This window comes from Monopterus albus, unplaced genomic scaffold (genome assembly GCF_001952655.1).
Source record: "Monopterus albus unplaced genomic scaffold, M_albus_1.0 scaffold73.1, whole genome shotgun sequence".
Lineage (NCBI taxonomy): Eukaryota > Metazoa > Chordata > Actinopteri > Synbranchiformes > Synbranchidae > Monopterus > Monopterus albus.
Window position 1 is genome coordinate 991,430 of NW_018127953.1, and position 19,400 is coordinate 1,010,829.

The 19,400-nt window shown below is 39.5% G+C and overlaps 1 protein-coding gene across 4 annotated transcripts in view; it reads right to left on the minus strand.

Moving 5' to 3' along the window:
* Nucleotides 1-1,977: 1,977 nt before the first annotated feature.
* The window catches only part of znf507 (zinc finger protein 507), a 26,845-nt gene continuing 9,422 nt past the window's right edge, over nt 1,978-19,400 (minus strand). For 3 of the 4 annotated variants that reach the window (XM_020605886.1, XM_020605887.1, XM_020605885.1), the window contains exons 4-7: nt 18,944-19,052; nt 12,779-12,883; nt 10,521-10,655; nt 1,978-6,651 (exon numbers count right to left, since the gene is read on the minus strand). In XM_020605886.1, coding sequence (XP_020461542.1) covers nt 6,216-6,651; nt 10,521-10,655; nt 12,779-12,883; nt 18,944-19,052 — 785 coding nt within the window. In that variant the 3' untranslated portion in view covers nt 1,978-6,215. Of the gene's footprint in view, nt 6,652-10,494; nt 10,656-12,778; nt 12,884-18,943; nt 19,053-19,400 lie in introns of all 4 variants that reach the window. The other variant, XM_020605888.1, reaches the window with a different exon arrangement.

Consider the following 19,400-nt stretch of genomic DNA (forward strand, 5'->3'; position numbering starts at 1 on the left):
AACTAGTTGAAAAGCAGACCAGTCGTGAGAGTCCCTTGAGTTAATTCAGAGTATCTCCAACTACTCACCCTGTCCTCACCCTCATTTCTTTCTTTAGCCCGTTCCATTTTTCATTTTTGCCTTATTCTCCACTTTCATGGTGGGCACTTAAAAGGTTTAGGTAGCAAACTTGAACCTGGAAAGAAGGGACTAGACCAGGATGATTTTTTTCCCTTGTGCAGTCAGGGTGTCATGTAAAAGAAAAAGGGATTACAGAAACAGACTTTTTCTTTCAGAAAGAAAGAATGTGCATGTGTGTATGTTTATGCATGAGTGTGAAGTAATGGAAAATATTGCTTATGCATAAAAAAAGTAGCAGAGAGAAACACATTTACAATCATACTATTCTTCTACAAGAGTAGATGTTATGATATTCTCAGAAGTGTCAGAGGTGGCCTCATGGTTACAAAAGTGGTGGTATAAAACCTACCTGCAGTGCCACCCATGGTGCAAGTTGTACAGGTCTGGAACACACATCATGTCATACCTTTTATTAGTTCAGCTTAAGATGAGCCGTCCACAAAAAAAAAAACTTGAAGCAGTTTCTAGCAGAATAAATAAGTTGCAGTTCCCTTTCACAGCTTGTAAATGCTAATAAATAACAAGTGAGCTTCCTCCAAGGGTGGGGAACAAACTGGGCTTGCATGAAGACAAAAGAGCATGTACGGATTATAAAACAACGGGCCCTGGGCCCTTTGCCCCCTAGGCCTGTGCTCAGTAGGCTTGTTCAGTAATTCATCTATGTTAATGATGTAAGAAAAGATTTAAACTGATTTTAATGGGAAACTGATTTTATTTTGAAAGCGTAACAGATTGGTCTCTCTAGAGTGGGTTTTTTGAGAACAACATGAAGTACAGTGTGATGTTAATAGCTGATGATAGGTGGGCACCCCATCAGCCAAACAGTTACACTGTGCCCCACCCTATATTAGGCTCAGTGTGTGCGTGACATCAGCGGCTTGGGTCTGAGCACCGGCCTTTGTCGCAGGTCTCCTCATCTGTCTACCCCATTTCCTGTCCGCCTCTCAGCAACGCACTTTAATACCTAATCAAGACGAAAAATGTCCCCAAACATTATTGAGGAAAAAAAAAAAAAGTTGATGCAAAGAGAAAATCATTGCAGACCCATAGCACTTACACGTCAACTGACAGTTAATGGATTTCATTGGCTATTCCTTAATTTGTTTATCTGCAGTCAGTGCTAAAACTTGGTGAAGATTTTCTTTCACATTCTTGAACTGGCAGAGACTTCACTTTAACTGACTCTCCAGGCTCAATTGATAACTTCTTATTTTTCACCTCCCTTTAGTGCTTGAACATCACTGGAATCTTCAACTGCCTTCAGCACTTTCACTATATTTCATACTTCAGAAGAAGTGAAATAAAATTTCTTGTGTCCAAATACCAATAAAACAGCTTTTGGTTCTTATGCTAAATGCATTTAAAATAACCTGACTGCTAATAATAATGCCTATTATTATTAGAAATTATATGCGGAGATGACAGATACAAGGTAGATTTTTGTCCCAGTTTATGAAGAAACATATGACTAATAACATCTGAACTGTCAGAGGCATTCTGTCATTTCACAAATGTGACCAGGGTAAAAAAAGGCATTTATTTCTTAGGCTTTATTACCAAAAATACAATGGCAAAGTAGTGACATTATATGGTCTATGATGTTCTAAAAATAAATAAATGTAAAGCAAAGCTCACACTGCCATCTGAAATGGCTCCATATTGAACATCTATTACAAAATTGAATACAAATTGAGTACAAATACACTCCTCAGTACAGACATGCTAAATCCACCTCTTTTGGTTTAAATGAGCAAGCTCAGTTTGCTGTGCTTAGCTTAAAACACATTTCCAATAGACTAGTAGTAAATAAAAACAAATCCAAAAGTCTAACTTTTGTCTGAAATGTTTTTTTTTCCTGCTAGATCATTACAAAATATTTTAAAAAATAAAGTCAGTTTTAATGTTCTGCAGTGTTTATCTACAGTATGTACACATAAAATACTGAATCAAGTGTTTGGGCTCATTACTAGGTGAAACAGCTGTAAGATGAGATGGTTTATTTTATATACTTAGCTTGTATATGTTACTAGATCAACCCAAACTGTTAAATAAAAAGAATATGTAAATTTGCCTCTATGGAAACCCTACTGAGGTGATCAATATTTTTGCACCAAGTTCAATATTTCTTACTAATACAATAAAACATTTCTCTAATAATTGGATACTTAAGTTTTGGCAGAGGTCAAGAGAGGTTCTGTAATTGTGGTCTGAGGGAAATATAACTGTAGTGAACAGGGATACTCTTGCTTTTACATGCAGGGTCTGCTGCCTGTGTTAACATATTTTAGCAATTTGCGACACCAAATGGGATGATATCAGTGCCTGCAAAATCCTACTTGACCTACATGCATTTATCCAAAGGGTTTCCCAGCTATAAGCTCAGCTTTACAGTAATTCCAACAAAATTTGACTCAAAGTTGTTTCGTTTCTTGAAAGAGTATTGAAATGATTTGGTCTTAGTTGAAATATTGTCATGAGGTATTTTGTAGTCAATGGTATATTTCCACACACTGCAGAGCTTGGGTTGATTATAATACTGATGCTCACATCAAAATTTAAATATAAGAGTGGAGCTAATTACATTTTTCTCATTTCCAGCAACACTCATGAAAAGACGAAGATCAATATTTATCAGATCCTACTGACAAGTACGGTCTGTCTATCCAAAATCTCTATATTACCATAATGATGCACTGCAGGTGACCTCCCACATACACACTTACACCCTGCGAGAATTCTCAATAGCATACTACATGTGCAGGACTGAAAACACTCAACAAATGCAGTACTCACTGTCTATTTGAGTAACATTTGCAAAATCTGTAGTGCCCAACTCTTATTAAGGTCAGACAGGGGTTGCACTGGGCAGCCTCCAGGTGTGAATGTAATCAGGGTATTCCTGAAAAACAGAACCTCCTCAGTGAAGCTGCCCCGAATAAATAAAAGTTAAAATATATTTATGACAGACTCGTGTTCAGTAGTAACAAATGTGTTTTGGCCTGTTAGTATAGACAGGGTAGGGAAGCTGGAAACTACTGACAGACTGCCTAATGCATTGATGCTTTTGATGTTTACATGGATTTGACTAACGAAAATATACTGCCAATTTTAATTATAAAGACATATGAACATGGGGAAATAGCCACAACAAAGTACAATGAAAACACTCAACAAATGCAGTACTCACTGCATTTAACAGAGAAATGCAATGTTATATACTAACAATTTAGCTGGATTATCAAAGCCACATTATTTGTAAATCATAAGGGAGTGCACCCAAAAGATGACTTACCACCTCTGATTGCAGAGGAAAACTGTGCTTTCACACCTACAGTTGAAATAGGAATTTAGACTACAAACTGAGGCCTGTTTACAAAGGATCATTTGTTTTTACTTCCAAAGAACTTTGTCTCACTGGCTAGACTAGTATTGTTTTCTATAACGCTCTATGAAGAAAACCAGTGAGCTGACACCAAACCATCTGAGAAGCATTTTAGATTCAACAGCACATAGATGAAAACAGTACAGAGAGGAAAGGCTGTTCGCTGACTTGGCAAAATGCTACAGCCATATAACAATAACAACATGCCACACAAGTGGAGGTAGATCGAATTAATACAGGGCCAATGATACAGCTGACTTTAGTCATTTGAAGAAGGCAGCTATGTCGAAATGTCTGTTTTTAAGCCAAAGCCAAATTAAATACTGAGGGATCTTTGATTTTGTTTAAGCCTTGCTGAGAGCACCTGACGTGTTCCTTGACCACAGCCTATTTTTTAACATTATTAATACAAATTTGTAAATTTTTTAAAAATAATAAAAAGTAAAAGCCCTATGCAGTAATGAACCCAATTAGCCCATTGGAATGATAGGTTTGTTGTTTATCTGTGCATATATCCATATTCATTTTTGGAGCAGAAAAATTACGAGCTGCCCAATTAAAGAGTAAATCTCGATATAACAGAGGGCAGAGAGGTTGGTTGTACAGTATCTGTGTGGTGCAGTCTTTAATTCTCACTGCTCATTTAAATGCATGCCATTTCATCGTTCTTTTGTTGTTTTTTCTTAAGACATGTCTATCTTTCGTAATTCTGCCATGCACAATTGTAAATTAAAAGCCAGACAATAATTACCTGCTGTGATAATGAGAATTCCAGGCCAGGTAACAGGTCTTTCAGATAGAGATTTAATTTTGTTTTATGTGCTAGGCCATCCACACACACACACATTTCAAGCTGTTATGTGAGGCGTGCAGGACATGAATTATGAATATCCTATTCTGTCTTAATTTACTCAGCCTCTGTCTGTGTGGATGTAAGGACAGGATGGCATACTAATGAACTAATGTGACACAGTGTGGGCCTGCATCATACTGAGGCCTTGGTTTTAAAGGAGGTTTAAAAGACTGATCCTCATCAATCTTTGTTTCATTTTCTGTTTATTAAAATGTTCTTATGTAGATCTCAAAGGGTTTTTGGGCAAAACTGGTGTAGAAACAGGACTGTTCTCCTGTAAGGCTCTCCAGTTACCAACATGAATCCATCAGCATTTTTTTTTATTTGTCCCCAGAATGAACAGCATAGTTAAGTTTGACAGAAGTACAAGATATATTTTGGTTGTTCCTAACATGCATCCAGGTGTCTAGGTAGATTTGTACCAGTACTCCTTTCCCTTACATTCTTCCAGGTGTTTCCTGTCTACTGTAAGCATCATGTGAGACAGTAGGGTTAAATTTTTATCCTCTCAACAAAGAAAACAAAGAAAAGGTTGCTGCCATTCACTCTTCCTCCACAATGCAATACAATCTGTCACAGTATACACTCCCTAGCGTGGGATGACTATGCCAAAAAGCTAAAAACCATGTCACCTTCCAGACTTTACTTTTTCCTGTCATTTTACTTCCAAGTCTCACTGTGAATTGTATGACACTAGAAAATTAGTATTTTAAAAACTATGGCCAACAAAAAAGTAAAAGGTATTACAAAAAAATATATACACAACTTAAATCACAGGGGATGTTTACCCCCTCCAACATATGGACTATAATGTCACTGACAACTATTAAAGTGAGCCTAGCACCAAGTGCAACCAGGTGTGTCTGATTCAGTGCAACACATGTCCAGGCACCATTCCACTAAGTAAAATAACAGCTGTAACTATTCTAATTTCCCTTCTGATCACTCTTTTTGCCAACGTGCCCCAAGCCAACACCTCTGTCACCAGCTGAATATAACCACCAAAGATCACGTTCTACTTTGCTCTGGTCAACCTCCACTCCTCCTTTGAGAACTAGCCCTGTCTGGTCTGAAGATACTAGTTTACAAAATGCTCCAGGTAAAAATGTAGTCACATGTAGACACAAACTAAAACATTGCAAATATTAGTGAAAAACTGACTCTCTTAAATTGGCATAACAGAAAATAACATGCATAAAAATAAACTGAACTATTAAACCATATTTAAGATGTGATCCATGCCTTAGGCATTGATGAGTTTGCACATGTACCTCCTTAATAAGGCTAAATACATTAGATATTAACAGTAGCAATAAAAGAGCTGCCTTATAGTCAATATATGAATTAGACTGGAAAATATTTGAATCTTTTTTTCTTTAGATTGTGTGGTTTAGTGAGGTATGAACTTGTCTCTGTATAGTGAAAAACATCAAACTTGGGTCAGAGCTCATGCTAGTCCTTTGAAATCAAATCACTTTCCTACTGACACATTTTGTCTCTTTGATGTCAAAGCATTTGACACAAACGTTAACGGCTTATTACACGGTTCCGTTTTCTTTCCGCATTCCCATTAAAGGATATGCCACTCAGAAAACCATTTCATCATTTTTCTCGACACCTACTCAAGGTGTCCATGTCAGGCCGCTGTAACCTTTGACACCACAGCAGACCTAACCAGAACATTCTGTGAAAAGACAATTAACTACTGTACTATTGTACAGTGTATATGAAATGGTTATACCTTGATATCCACCACAAACAGCCTGAGGTAAAGAAACATGATGAAATACTTAAGTGGGCAGCAGATCACTGCAGGAGCACAGGGTCAGCGTTAAAAGAAAGAGGGAGGAAGTGCAGGTGTCACTCTGCTGTTTGGAGGCCTGGTTGTACTTCTGCTTGTTGCTGCTCCTTGTTGAGGATGATGCTGATGATGTCTCCCTCATGCTCTTTCATATGCTCCATCAGCCGCTCTTTACTGGTGGACTCAAAGCCACAGATACAGCAACAGAATAAAAGCATACAGTATTCCATGCCATGGCCTGGGACAGGGGCCTGACCTACGTGTGGCTGAGACTGGAGCTGTGCAGGGTCCTTCCCCTGGGGGCTCAGAGATGCATTGGGCCACTGTGAATAGTCTGGCATGGGTATGGGGACACCCTCTGAGCAGTCCACAGTCAGGCCAGCCGCTGCTGTTATAGTTAACGTGGGCCCTGGTAGAGGTTTCACAGGGCCCTTTACTTTGTCCTTTGCAGACTGGGCCGTCACAGGGTGCTCTGCCACAGACTTCTGTGGAGCTCTGGGAGAAACAAAGAATGGAAATATGAGGAAAAATATAACGGGAGAACAGTATTTAATGACTGAGTTGAAAATTTGCTCTTGTGGTCGTGGTGGCCCACTTGAGGAAAATTTCCAATTGCCTGTTGTCATCCTTTGACATGCATTAGTTATATATAGGAACTTGCTTTCCATTACTCCTATGATGTATATCTGACTAAGTTTTTTTTTTTTTTTTTTTTTTTAAAAAACCCAAAACATAGTTTTTAATAACTAGTAGAAGTGAGGAATGAAGTATTCAGACTCTGTACTCAAGTAAAAAGAGTAATACCACAATGTAAAAATACTCTGTTAAATGCCCTGCACTGAAAATGTTACTTAACAGTATAAAAATATTGGCATCAAAATGTACTTGAAGTACCAAAAGTAAAAGTATTCATTATACATAACGGACTTCATATTATTATATTATTGGTGTATTATCACATTTAATGTTGCAGCTGGTGAAACTTGAAAATAATTGGAAATACCTTATATGCTTACAATTTAAATGACTTTACATAGTAACAGACAGCAAGTGAATTTCCTATTGTATTTGAATTAATATTGTGTTTTGAATTGTAAATATGACTAAAATGTAACCAATATTTCTAATCAATGCAACAGTGTAGAAAGTGCAATATTTTAGTGAAGCTGTCTAAATACTCAAGTAATGTAGAAATACTTAAAAACTGGATTATGGTAGAATTATGTTTAAGTCGTTAATCTCAAATGTAGGTGGATGCAGCTATCTTAACTCAAGCACAGCTATTTTCATATAAATCAGTAACTCTCAGTTTAGCGCTTCGTAGCGGGTTGGCTTATCCTCACGTAGCCACAGTTTCAACACTGCTCACTTGAGGCAGGAGAGACAAAATTTTAAATAACTTAAAAACACAGCAGTGATATTGTTTAGTAATTTAACAGCTGAGAAAAACCTCCACCATCTCACTAATCTACCTTAAGATTTTTTTTTGGTTATTGTTGTTTTGTTTTATACCAGCTCTTTAAGTGTAGTACCTGAGTAAATGTACTTTGTTATGTTGCAGCACTGATTGTCAGGATTAAATTAGCTTAGGAGTTAACAAAAATCAGATGTTAGTTGAGAGAGAGGCATTTCCATATGCACAAAAACCCAATGCATCAATGCAACGAGTACTGAAAACTAAAACCTTTTGAAAGAGGCCTTAGAAAAATAAGTAATAAACCAGAGGTGATATTATCAACTAACCTCATCTACAATAGTGGACGTGTTAAAACAACTCTGGCCCCAACTAAATAAAAGCCTTGTTGTTATATGCACACATATATAGTATTAAAAGTAGCTTAATATTTTGCCAATTTGTCAGAAAAGAATCTACTGACTAACCGTACATGTAATTTGGGGATGTTGCTGACTATAATCGTCTGTATTATAAATGGCAACAAGAGAACAACAATGTAGAGTACATGCACATACACGCAAACATGCTCCCCACCATCTTTTCAAAGTTCAACAACCTTAAAATATTTCTGCTACTGTTAATATTTTACATACTGGTTTATATTTTATGTAACTCTTGTTTACTTCACAGAGAAAGTTATTAGAATCTGAAAAAAATTCTACCCGATTGTGGCCAGTAGGAACTGCTGATGTCAGGAAATAAAACCAGACAGTTAAAAATCTCCTCCAGAAACATTTTAAGGTATATAATATTCTGCTATAAAAAATATATAGTCAAAGAGTTTTTCCACAAAAAAAGTTCAATAAACCTCTGAAAAGAGCCTGAAAACATCAGGTCTCTGTCCTTTATTGTGAATTTCAAGATTCATAAATATTAAAACATATCCAAATAAGTCCAGATATCAGGCGCTGCTTCCCACAGGTAGACCGGTGAAATCACTGTTTATCAGAATATGATGACAGGAGGGAATATTGGAGAGATTCAGCTGAATATGTTTGAGCCTCATTCAGACCCAGACTCTGATCAGCAGTCTGTTCCTCACAAAAACTGGCGAATGGCAGACATCTCAGAGTTCTACGACGTGTGGTTAGCGTCTTATTTTAACATTAGATGTCAGCTTATAACTGGTGAATAACATAGACATTATGGTTTTACATTGTTATTGCACAGCGTTAACAATATAAAGAAAGTACGTAAAATGTGCACAGGTATTTAGAGTCTGGCTGACAGTTTGACAGTATGTCAGCATCTCTTTATTTTATCAGCTGATCCAAAACATAATCAGCCATCCCTGGTAGGCTAGTGGTTAAGGCACAGCGCTCTCGCCGCTGCGGCCCGGGTTCAAATCAGGGTTGCGTCAGGAAGGGCATCAGGCGTAAAACACGTGCCAAATGTCAACACGCAGGGCGTCAGTGTGACGATTCGCTGTGGCGACCCCTATACGGGAAAAGCTGAAAGTGACATTCATTCATCCAAACGTAATCTAGTAACAGGGAACCGGTGGAAGGCTAACTGTTAGCACTCAGTTTGGTTACAGCCAAGGAATTAAATGTAATACTCCAACAATGATACACATCTCGCATGTTAAATAGTAAACCTAGACATTGTAGGAAGAAGCTCCAGGGTCTGGTTTAAATCCAAAAACTGTGTTCTCCAGCATATTTGCTGTTAACAGCACTCCCACTTCTGGCTGAAAAGTTTTTATTCTGGGACCAGAGGTTTCAGGTTTTTCATGCACTCCTAAACTCCACAAGGTGAACCATGACTGGCTTTCCGATTTGTGGTGTCACAGATTTTGTTTGCCTGTCTATCTCTGACCCTCGGATTTCAGGGAGCAACCACACCATTACCATTAGTGATAAACATGCACATGAACCAGTCGGTATAGTGGAAGCAGATATTTATGGGGTTAAAAATAATAAAAAGAAAAAAACTGAGTACAGGACCTCTTTAAATAGTTGTATTGTATTATCTAACTGGGAACTGTGTTTTTTTTTCTGATGTATCTTTTACTTCATCAACCTGGCATCACAGATGATGAGCCTTTTCAAGGGTGGCCAATTCCAGTCCTCGAGGGCCGCTGTCCTGCTTGTTTTCCAACTATCCCTGCTGATTACCTGGCTCAGGTGTGTTCAGCCAGTCAGAAGCTGGAAGATACCAATTCACTTTATCTTTCCTCACTCCACTTTCATCTAAGATGGTATCTTCCAGCTTCTGACTGGCTGAACACACCTGAGCCAGGTAATCAGCAGCAGGTCAGGCAGGGATAGTTGGAAAACAAGCAGGACAGCGGCCCTGGAGGACTGGAATTGGCCACCCTTGCTTTAGCTGTTCCTGGTCCAATAAACGTATTGTGCTTTGCCACAGTAAAAAAATGTAACTGGAACTCTTTACATGTTTCAGCGACATTTTGAAGAATTTAGCATTTTCTAGAGCTTGTTAGTGTCAAATAATTGAAATAATCTGTGATCAGTAATAAGGCACATGAATGAAGTGCAATATTTAACAACCTGACTGACATTAAGCATTTTAAGTAAAACTGCACTAGGTAACGGTGTACACTACACAAGGACTACACATGGTGCCACTAATAGTTCTGGCTTTTAAAAACCATCACAACATTAAGCGAAGATATTGCATAACCTTTGTCATTTGAAAGTACATATCACCAAGAGTTTTGCAGGATCTCTGGTGCCCTATCAGTGGATATACAGTCAACTGTTATATTTAAACCCCACCGCTTTTATTACATTTTATATTTCATTTTAAAGGAAATCTGCAACACAAAGAAAAAACAAAGTGATGGGCTGTGAATACATTCTGAAGCCACTATATGTGCAAAGACAACAAGGAAACCTGAGAAAAACTCAAAGTACACGTACAGCTGTACTTGAGTTCATGTGTTTACCGGCTGCTCTGGGAGATTGCCTCATTAATGGCTTTGTTGACCAATTCGTAGTTGTAGTTCTGGTCTCCCGCGTGCTTCCACATGTGGGATTTAAGTGATGGAGGATGACTGCACACATAGCCACACAGAGAGCACCTGGAAGAGAGAGGGAAAAGGGAGAGGAGCAAAGAAGAACAACATGAACAAAAGCATCAGAGTGGATCAAGTCAAAGGTAATTTAATATGTAGACTGAAGTTCTACTAATCCTTCTCCTACTGTATATTTAGAGGAATCATCCTGATTCAGGACTCCACGGGGGACACACTGAGCTTCAGAGAGTGTCAACGTGTGGAGGGATGAAACAGGGTTTTACAGTTTAAGTCTTGAGGGACCAGCTGCTCAGACACTGCTGCTTCTCGATGCCACTCAAACACACAAAGCACTTTTGGAGTGGACAACTGATCTGATATGACTCAGACTCAAAGCAAGGTTGGAAATTGTAAACAATATGCTATTACTTATATGTGTGACCTGGTTCAAACAAATTCTGGTATGTTAACCTCCCTGATTTGGTTCATTAGGGCTGGTGTGAACAGTGCCAACAGAACTGTGACCCAACCAAACAACAGAATGCTGATCAGACTTTGTCTCATGGTCAAAATGGACTCTGGTGTTGCACATTCTTTGCTTTCATACAACTAAAGACCAGTCACAGGACTGTGGCACAGCTGATGTGTGACTGTAGCAGGGATGCAAAAGCTAAACTACTAATAAATCCATCTGCAGACTGCGAACTGTGAAGGAAGCGGTCCAAAACTGAATGAAACACAGCTGCCACACAGCAACTATTCCCGTTTATTATTATTATTATAGTAGAAAACGCCTCCTCTTCCTGTTTATACATTTCAGCATTATTCAAGACACATGAGGCCAACTCTGGGTTAATAATGCTCATAATCTATTATTGCTCTGTGAGCCATTTTTAAACACCACAGAAGATACAAAAAACCCATTGCTTTCAGTAAAGTGCAGCATGATGTCAGTCTGCTGAATATTCATTCATTCATTCATTTTCTACCGCTTGTCCCTGAACGGGGTCACGGGGGGGGCCGGAGCCAATCCCGGCCAGCCATCGGGCGAAGGCGGGGTACGCCCTGGACAGTTCGCCAATCCATCGCAGGGCTAACACATAGACGAACAACCAGACACACGCACTCCTATGGGCAATTTTTAGAGACACCAATCAACCTAAGCTGCATGTCTTTGGACTGTGGGAGGAAGCCGGAGTACCCGGAGAGAACCCACGCAAGCACGGGGAGAACATGCAAACTCCACACAGAAAGGTCCCAGGTGGGGCCCGAACCTGTGCCACCGCGCTGTACAGTGTTTAATATTATTATTACGACGTGTATAACTGTAGCCTTAGCCATAATATGTTCTTATGTTTAAGTCACGACATGTACTAGAGGCCGTGAGAATGTTTTTAGCTACACACCACTTAACCAACGGACACACACATTCACACATTGATTTGCTTCATGTTTCGACTACTGCCAGGGCCAGCTGCAAAGCTGGTAACAGAGACGTCTCGGTTGACGTTTCTGGGTAGTATGGGGCTAGCCCAACCGAGGGGGTGCTGCCCTCTGCTGAATATGATTTTCTAAATGTGGGTCCAAGTAGAACCGATGGTGCAGGATTACAGATACCAAAACTGTGCAGTGGGCGAGTTACCTGTCAGTCTACATGACTACATATTTACTCCATTTCTACACTGGACCTTAACTAAAAGCCCACACCGTGTCACTTTGTTCTTGGTCTAGACCAGGGGAACCGTGTGTGTGTGTGTGTGTGTGTGTGTGTGTGTGTGTGTGTGTGTGTGTGTGGTTGTGTGCTTCCCCCTCGCATTAGTACTGTCAGGAACCATGGGAAATCCAGCTTTGCAGGTACTAATGATGGCATAATACAGCACAAGTATTCACTGAAATGGAAATCAGCCATCAGTGCTTCTCTTTGGGTTGAGAATATTTAACATATTAAGGAGGACTGAGTTCTCACACCCATTCATCTTCTTCACCTACCAGTCACTAACCTTGTCATCAGAAGCCCATTTCTCAAGTCTCCAGGCTGTTGCCACCATGAGAGTTGCACCCGTGTGGTCACACACAAGTTCAGATCCCCATGGACTCAGACAGCCCCAGCTTCGTTTGGCCAGGTACAGCTCTTCACTGTCACCTCGGAGGTCTCTCTCTGTAGTGGATGCGTGTTTGATGTTTCTCACCTGTACTGCTCCAGCAGCTGCACGGCCTGGTGCTCCTGAGGGTGCCTCCTCATGTGGCTCTTTAAACTGTTCATATTAGTGGTGGCAAAGTCACAGCTACAACACCTGGAAGATGGAAAACAGGAGAGATGAGAAATGAGAGTGCATGAAGACAGAGTGGCTAGTTTAACAAGCTGCCTTCTGGGTCATCTTGCTGCTTCATTACACTTGTAGCCTGAGGGGAGATAAGGGGTTTAAAGCACGCAGAGAGGAAATTGCTACTTTAAGAAAAAGAATAAAACACAACGGTGTACACTTTTGGATGCTGCTGTTGGAAGATGAAACTAGCTTTTTACTTGCTAAGAGGCAAATACAAGGTCAGCAGACAGAGGCTACACTCAACTTATGTCCATTTGCACTGCATTAAAATAAAGTAACACACAAAGACATTTATAATATGAGGCCTACAAGGGGCCCAGATATTTAAATGACAGATTTCATCATTCCAAGACAAGAGGAATTTGGGGGGGGATTCAGCCATACAAGATACTGTTTCAATAGTGTATAATTGTTTAGACTAATTTTATTTGGAGTAAATAGGATTACACATTGCTTCTTCAAAGAGAAAATGGCATTTCATTATAATGATAATAATACTTTTCTTTTTAGAACAAACTGCTACTGTATCAAGACAAATACATTTCTGTACTTGTGGCTTATGGTGTGGTAGCTGGAAAATAAAGTGGCCTTGCCTAAAATAAAATCAAGCAAACTTAAATACATTTACTTGTTCCACCTTGAGAAATTTGGAGATACAGGAGCTCATTTTTGAAAGTAGTGTATTTGATTGCATTTTGGTAGACTACTAATGCAAACTACATTAGTAAAAAAGGTTTTTGTGAGTGCTTTGTTTTTTCTTCACTGTGAAAATGTATGACCGCCAAGACCTTGCATCTTCCAACAGGACAATGCCAGACCACATACTGCATCAATTACAACATCATGGCTGTGTAGAAGGAGGATCCGGGTACTGAAATGGCCAGCCTGCAGTCCAGATCTGTCACCCATAGAAAACATTTGGCGCATCATAAAGAGGAAGATGCGACAAAGAAGACTAAAGACAGTTGAGCAACTGGAAGCCTGTATTAGACAAGAATGGGACAACATTCCTATTCCTAAACCTGAGCAACTTGTCTCCTCAGTCCCCAGATGTTTGCAGACTGTGATAAAAAAGAAGAGGGGATTCCACACAGTGGTGAACATGGCCTTGTCAACTTTTTTGAGATGTGTTGATGCCATGAAATTTAAAATCACCTTATTTTTCCCTTAAAATGATGCATTTTCTCAGTTTGAACATTTGATGTTGTATTCTGAATAAAATATTGAAATTTGAAACTTCCACATCATTGCATTCTGTTTTCAATTCGCATTTTGTACAGTGTCCCAACTTTTTTGGAATCGGGTTTGTATGTACGTAGCTTCATGTTTATTGCATAGACACAAAAGTGACTGATCCTCTCACACTAAGCAAAAATCTAACTATTTCTTTAAGTTACAATTAACACGTTAACATGGGAGAACACCCTAACATAACAATTCCACTCCTAATATAAAATATGCTGTGGTAATAACTAACAATTTCACTGTCCCTTTTACAAATGACTTGCTCTTTATTACTGTAATAACCCAGAGCCTTATTGTCAGATGTCTCAACAAGGCAAATGTGGTTTGCTCTGTTTTTACATCTTATTTCTTCCACTGTAAATAGGTATAATCAGCAATATCATTTCCTCTCAAACTGGCTCTTGTGAGAAATGGTTTATAATCCTGACTTTCAGAAGTGTGTCTCACACAGTAAGAAAAGCATGGGTTCTGGCATTACTACAGTGCAGTACCATCACACAGCAGAGTGCACTACAGTGAGCCCTTTAAAGAGAGATACTCTGGTATCTGACAGCATGTTGGAGAGGAATGAATACCAGTGGTGCTTCAGTCCCTATAACTTTATTATCATGATGGACATTTTGGCACTCTGTTGCCAATTACACCGCAGCCTTCACTTCCTCTTTTTATGCTATGCAAATCTGGGGTGCCAACAGATGCATAGATGTCTCTGCAGAGGACTTTGTACAGCTACATGCTTCTCATATCTTACAGTATGCAGTGGCACACATCAGCTCCAAATGAAGGAGGAACACGGCATACCCTTTGAATTTTTATAGTCTGTAGCCCTTTTTTTGGTCATACCAGAGAGGCTGTACTTGTATACACAGTGTTTTTTGGACTTGTAAATATAGTACACTTTATAAGTAACACAAATTTTGGTCATGTTGGCTCTGTACTCAAGCACAGTCGACTGGAAATGAAACAGCGAATGAGGGTGAAGTGCTGATGTTCAGCTTTAATTTGAGGGTGTTTATATCCAGTCTGGGTGTACAACAGTGTTGTGTCATTATGATTCCTGACTGCACTTAAAGTTGAAAGTCAGCACTTTAACCTCACAGTCACAGTTTCATTTCAAATCCAATGTGCTGGAGTACAGAGGCAGGACACCAGGAAGTCTACCGTAATTTCCGGACTATAAACCGCTACTTTTTTCGCTTCACGCACACACCCTCATCATGGAAAACACACGACGAATGCATATGATGCAGCTTTCAAGTTAAAGGCAATCGATCTGGCTGTCGAAATATCTCATGTTACAGCATGGACACCTGTGGCTATGTACAAACTGTTTTTTCGTTTTAAATTTAGCGGGTGCGGTTTATATTCAGGTGCGCTCAATAGTCTGGAAATTACGGTAATATGGTCCAAACACTACAGACCACATTGTAGTTCTGATGGTCTCCATGTGCAAAATTTAATAAAGCAGCTCTACCTGTAAAAGCACAAGGACAGGACACAACAGAGACAGCACTTACTCATTCAGTGTAAGTACATACCACAGAGCCATTGTCTCTGTTACTGGAGTTTGAATATTATTTTCTTTTCACCTATCTGACTGTAGTTGGTGGGATATTTATATCTGGATCATCCTAATTCTGGTTTTTCTCTCAGCTAGTGGATGGTTGACCATTCTTTCGAGAAACAGCAAATGAATGTCACTTGAGCAGAAACAAGTCCTGTAATGGGTGTGTGTATGTACATCCATTAGAACTTAGGGCACATGTAACAGTGCACTGACACCAACCTCCATATATGTACACAAGGGCTAATGCAGAGTGTGGGTGGGAGGCACAATGAGGATGCCGTGTGAGGATGTGTATCTGTGCCTACACCATGAATCCACTGTGCTGGCATCAGCATTGCCAGGCATCTACTGCCACCTAATGGACTTTTCTTACATGGACATCTTAAAAGTGCATGGGAATGTGCATGGGAACCAGCACATGAAAAGCCAGGCTGCAGTATTTGGTTGGTGACCATCCTGATTGAAATAGAAACTACCAGGAACCAACAGAGACGCAAGAATGACATTAAAGCTATTCTGTTCACTTGCACCTGGTGCCAGTCTTTTTACCACACATTTGACTTGTGTTTTACATAAGTAATGTGCAGAAAAACCAAACGAATTCAGATCTTTGAAACTGACAGTGTAAAACTTACATATAGCAGAGCCCTACTATTGTGGGATAAAGCGTGCAACCTAATTCACACAGACGTCTGCACTGACATCATGACTAAATGCTACATGTAATTTCTGCAAATTACATGTAGCATTCAAACGTTAAAACAGAGTTTAGCTGCTAAAACAAAGGATCAGATTTAAACAAATTTTTACATGACATTTTGTTTGTTGTAGAAAACAAAATTCAAAACAAGGAAAACAATACAGTTAATGTATATATTCCAGACTCAAGCTACTGTCATGAAATATATATACAAAGGACTTATGCATATACATTCTTTTTTTACTGTGATTATTATGAAAATGTATTTTATCAATGAAATACATTTCATCATTTAAAAAACTAACAAAAAATTTTTTTCTTCCAAAGAGAGGTCGGGTTCCAGGAGACTCATTTAGAGTTGATTTCTGATAGTTGGTTTAATTTTGGAACTATTCCAAGTTACTGAAATACACAGATTCTTTACCTTCTGAAGTTAATGTTAACTGAACATAAAGCATCAAATACTGTGAAGGACACATTACACTTATTACTGTATATACTGTAGAGTCCCATTTCCAAAAAGGTAGGGATGCTGTGTAAAATATAGATAAGATTTGAATGCAATGATTTGCATATCATTCAAAACTGCAATCATTTAAAACTTACAGTATTTTAAAGTGACAATAGTACAAAGACAACGTATCAAATGAGATATACAGCCATGGCCAAAAATCCTGGCACCACCACATTTTTGGCAGATAACACATCACTTCTCACAGAAAACTGTTATTTGGTATTCTCATGTTTCTTTCTTTTGTTTGCATTGGAACAACAAAAAAGCCAGATATGATCCATTCCACACAGAACTCCAAACATGGACTGGACAGAATTATTGACACCTTTTCAAAATCAACAGAAACAGTTGTATTTCCAGCCTGTGATGCTCCTTTAATTTGTAATGAAACTCACCTGTAGCAACCAACAGGTGCTGGTGACATAGAAATCACACTTGGAGCCAGTTAAAATGGAGAAAAGTTGACTCAACCTTTGTATCATGTGGACGACACTGAGCATGGAGAAAAGAAAGAAGAGCAAAGAATTGTCTGAGGATTTGAGAACCACAATAGTGGAAAAGCCTGGACAGTCTCAAGGCTCCAAGTCCATCTCCAGAGATCTGGTTGTTCCTGTGTCCACTGTAACATTGTCAAGGCGTTTACAGTCCATGGCGCTGAGGCTAATCTCCATGGACGTGGACGGAAGAGGAAACTAGATGACAGATTGTAACGAAGGATTGTTTGAATGGTGGATAAAGAACCTCGATCAACTTCCAAACTAATCCAAGCTGACCTACAGGCACAGGGTGCAACATTGTTAGCTCACACTATCTGTCACCATCTGAATGTCAAGGGACGCTATGGTAGGAGACCCAGGGGCCCCACTGCTGACACAGAGATATAAAGAAGCCAGACTGGAGTTTGCCAAAACTTACCTGAGGAAGCCACAGTCCTTCTGGGAGAATGCCCTGTGGACAGATGAGACTAAGTACATCCTGCCATGCTTTTGAAAACTGTCATTCTTAAACAGTTGCAAATTGTGCATTGCCCAAATGATCTGTGGCCAGAAAGCTCTGAACTGTTCTTCGTATTATCTTTTTTACTTTTGTGCAGGCAGTGAGCTTCTTTCTAACTTGTGTATAAGATGTAGTAACATACTTGGCTGTGTGTATGACATTATGAAATCTGAAGACTAACAACGAATGCTGGGGCACAATATAGGGCCCAATGTGAGAAAGTTGGGTCTCTGTCAGAGGTCATGGGTCTAACAGCAGGACACTGACCCAAAGCAGACTTCAAAAAGTACCACAAATGGTTTCAGACAATGAGCCGGAGAGTTCTGAGGTGGCCAGCACTGAATCCAGGTCTAAATCCCATAAAGCACCTGTCCAGTCCATTTTTGGAGTTTTGTGTGGAATGAATCAGATTTGTTTTTTTCCCTCTGCTTTTTGTTTTGTTCCAATGCAAACAAAATAAATAAACATGAGCGTACCAAAGAATTTATGATTGGAACAATTTTCCCAGAGAAGTGGTGTGTTATCTGACAGAAATGCCAGTCAATGTTTGGAGTTCTGTGTGGAATGGATCAGATTTGGCTTTTTTTTCCTCTGTGTTGTTCCAATGCAAACAAGAAATAATCATGAGAATACCAAAGAATGTGATTGCAGCAATATTATGGGAGTGATAGTGTGTTATCAAAATTTTGACAATGACTGTATATGCTCATTTTTGGTGTCAACATATTTTAAAAAAAGCTTTTTGGAAACAGGGACTGATATAAAAGAAACAATTCCAAATCAAGCTTTGTGCAGCTTTAAGCTTCTTGTGGTTAAAACTCATTCTAAATGCTAATGAAACCAAACTCTACACCAGGTGCTCCTAGCTCCAATTGCAAGTAACTGAAATTTCAAGAGCTATTTTGGCACCTGTGGAAAATTCAGGATTGGCCAGCGAGTGGTATGAGTACATGCATTTAAGTTATAATGGCATATTTTTACAAGTACTTTTATTTTGTAACTCACCGATAAGGCTTGTCAGAGTTATGAATCCGCCGGTGGTTCCTCACCCCGACATATGTAGAGCTGGTGTAGTCGCACACATCACACTTATACATCTTCTGTATACCACAGTCTATAAAAAAGGGGAATGAAACTGTTCTTCAACTTTCTGAAAAAAGAACTGACAAAATTCATATTCCCCTCCTTGAAGCGCCACCTTATTGTGGTGGAGAGGTTTGAGTACCAGAGTGATCCTAGGAGCTATGTTGTCGGGGGCTATATGTCCCTGGTAGGGTCTCCCAAGGCAAACAGGTCCTGGGTGACGGGTCAGACTAAGAGTGGTTCAAAAGCCCTTTATGAATAGATTAAAATCAAGGACCGTGACGTCGCCCGGCATGGCGCAGCTGGGGCCCCACCCTGGAGCCAGGCCCGGGGTTGGGGCTCGAATGCGAGCGCCCGGTGGGCGGGCCCCCCCCCCGAC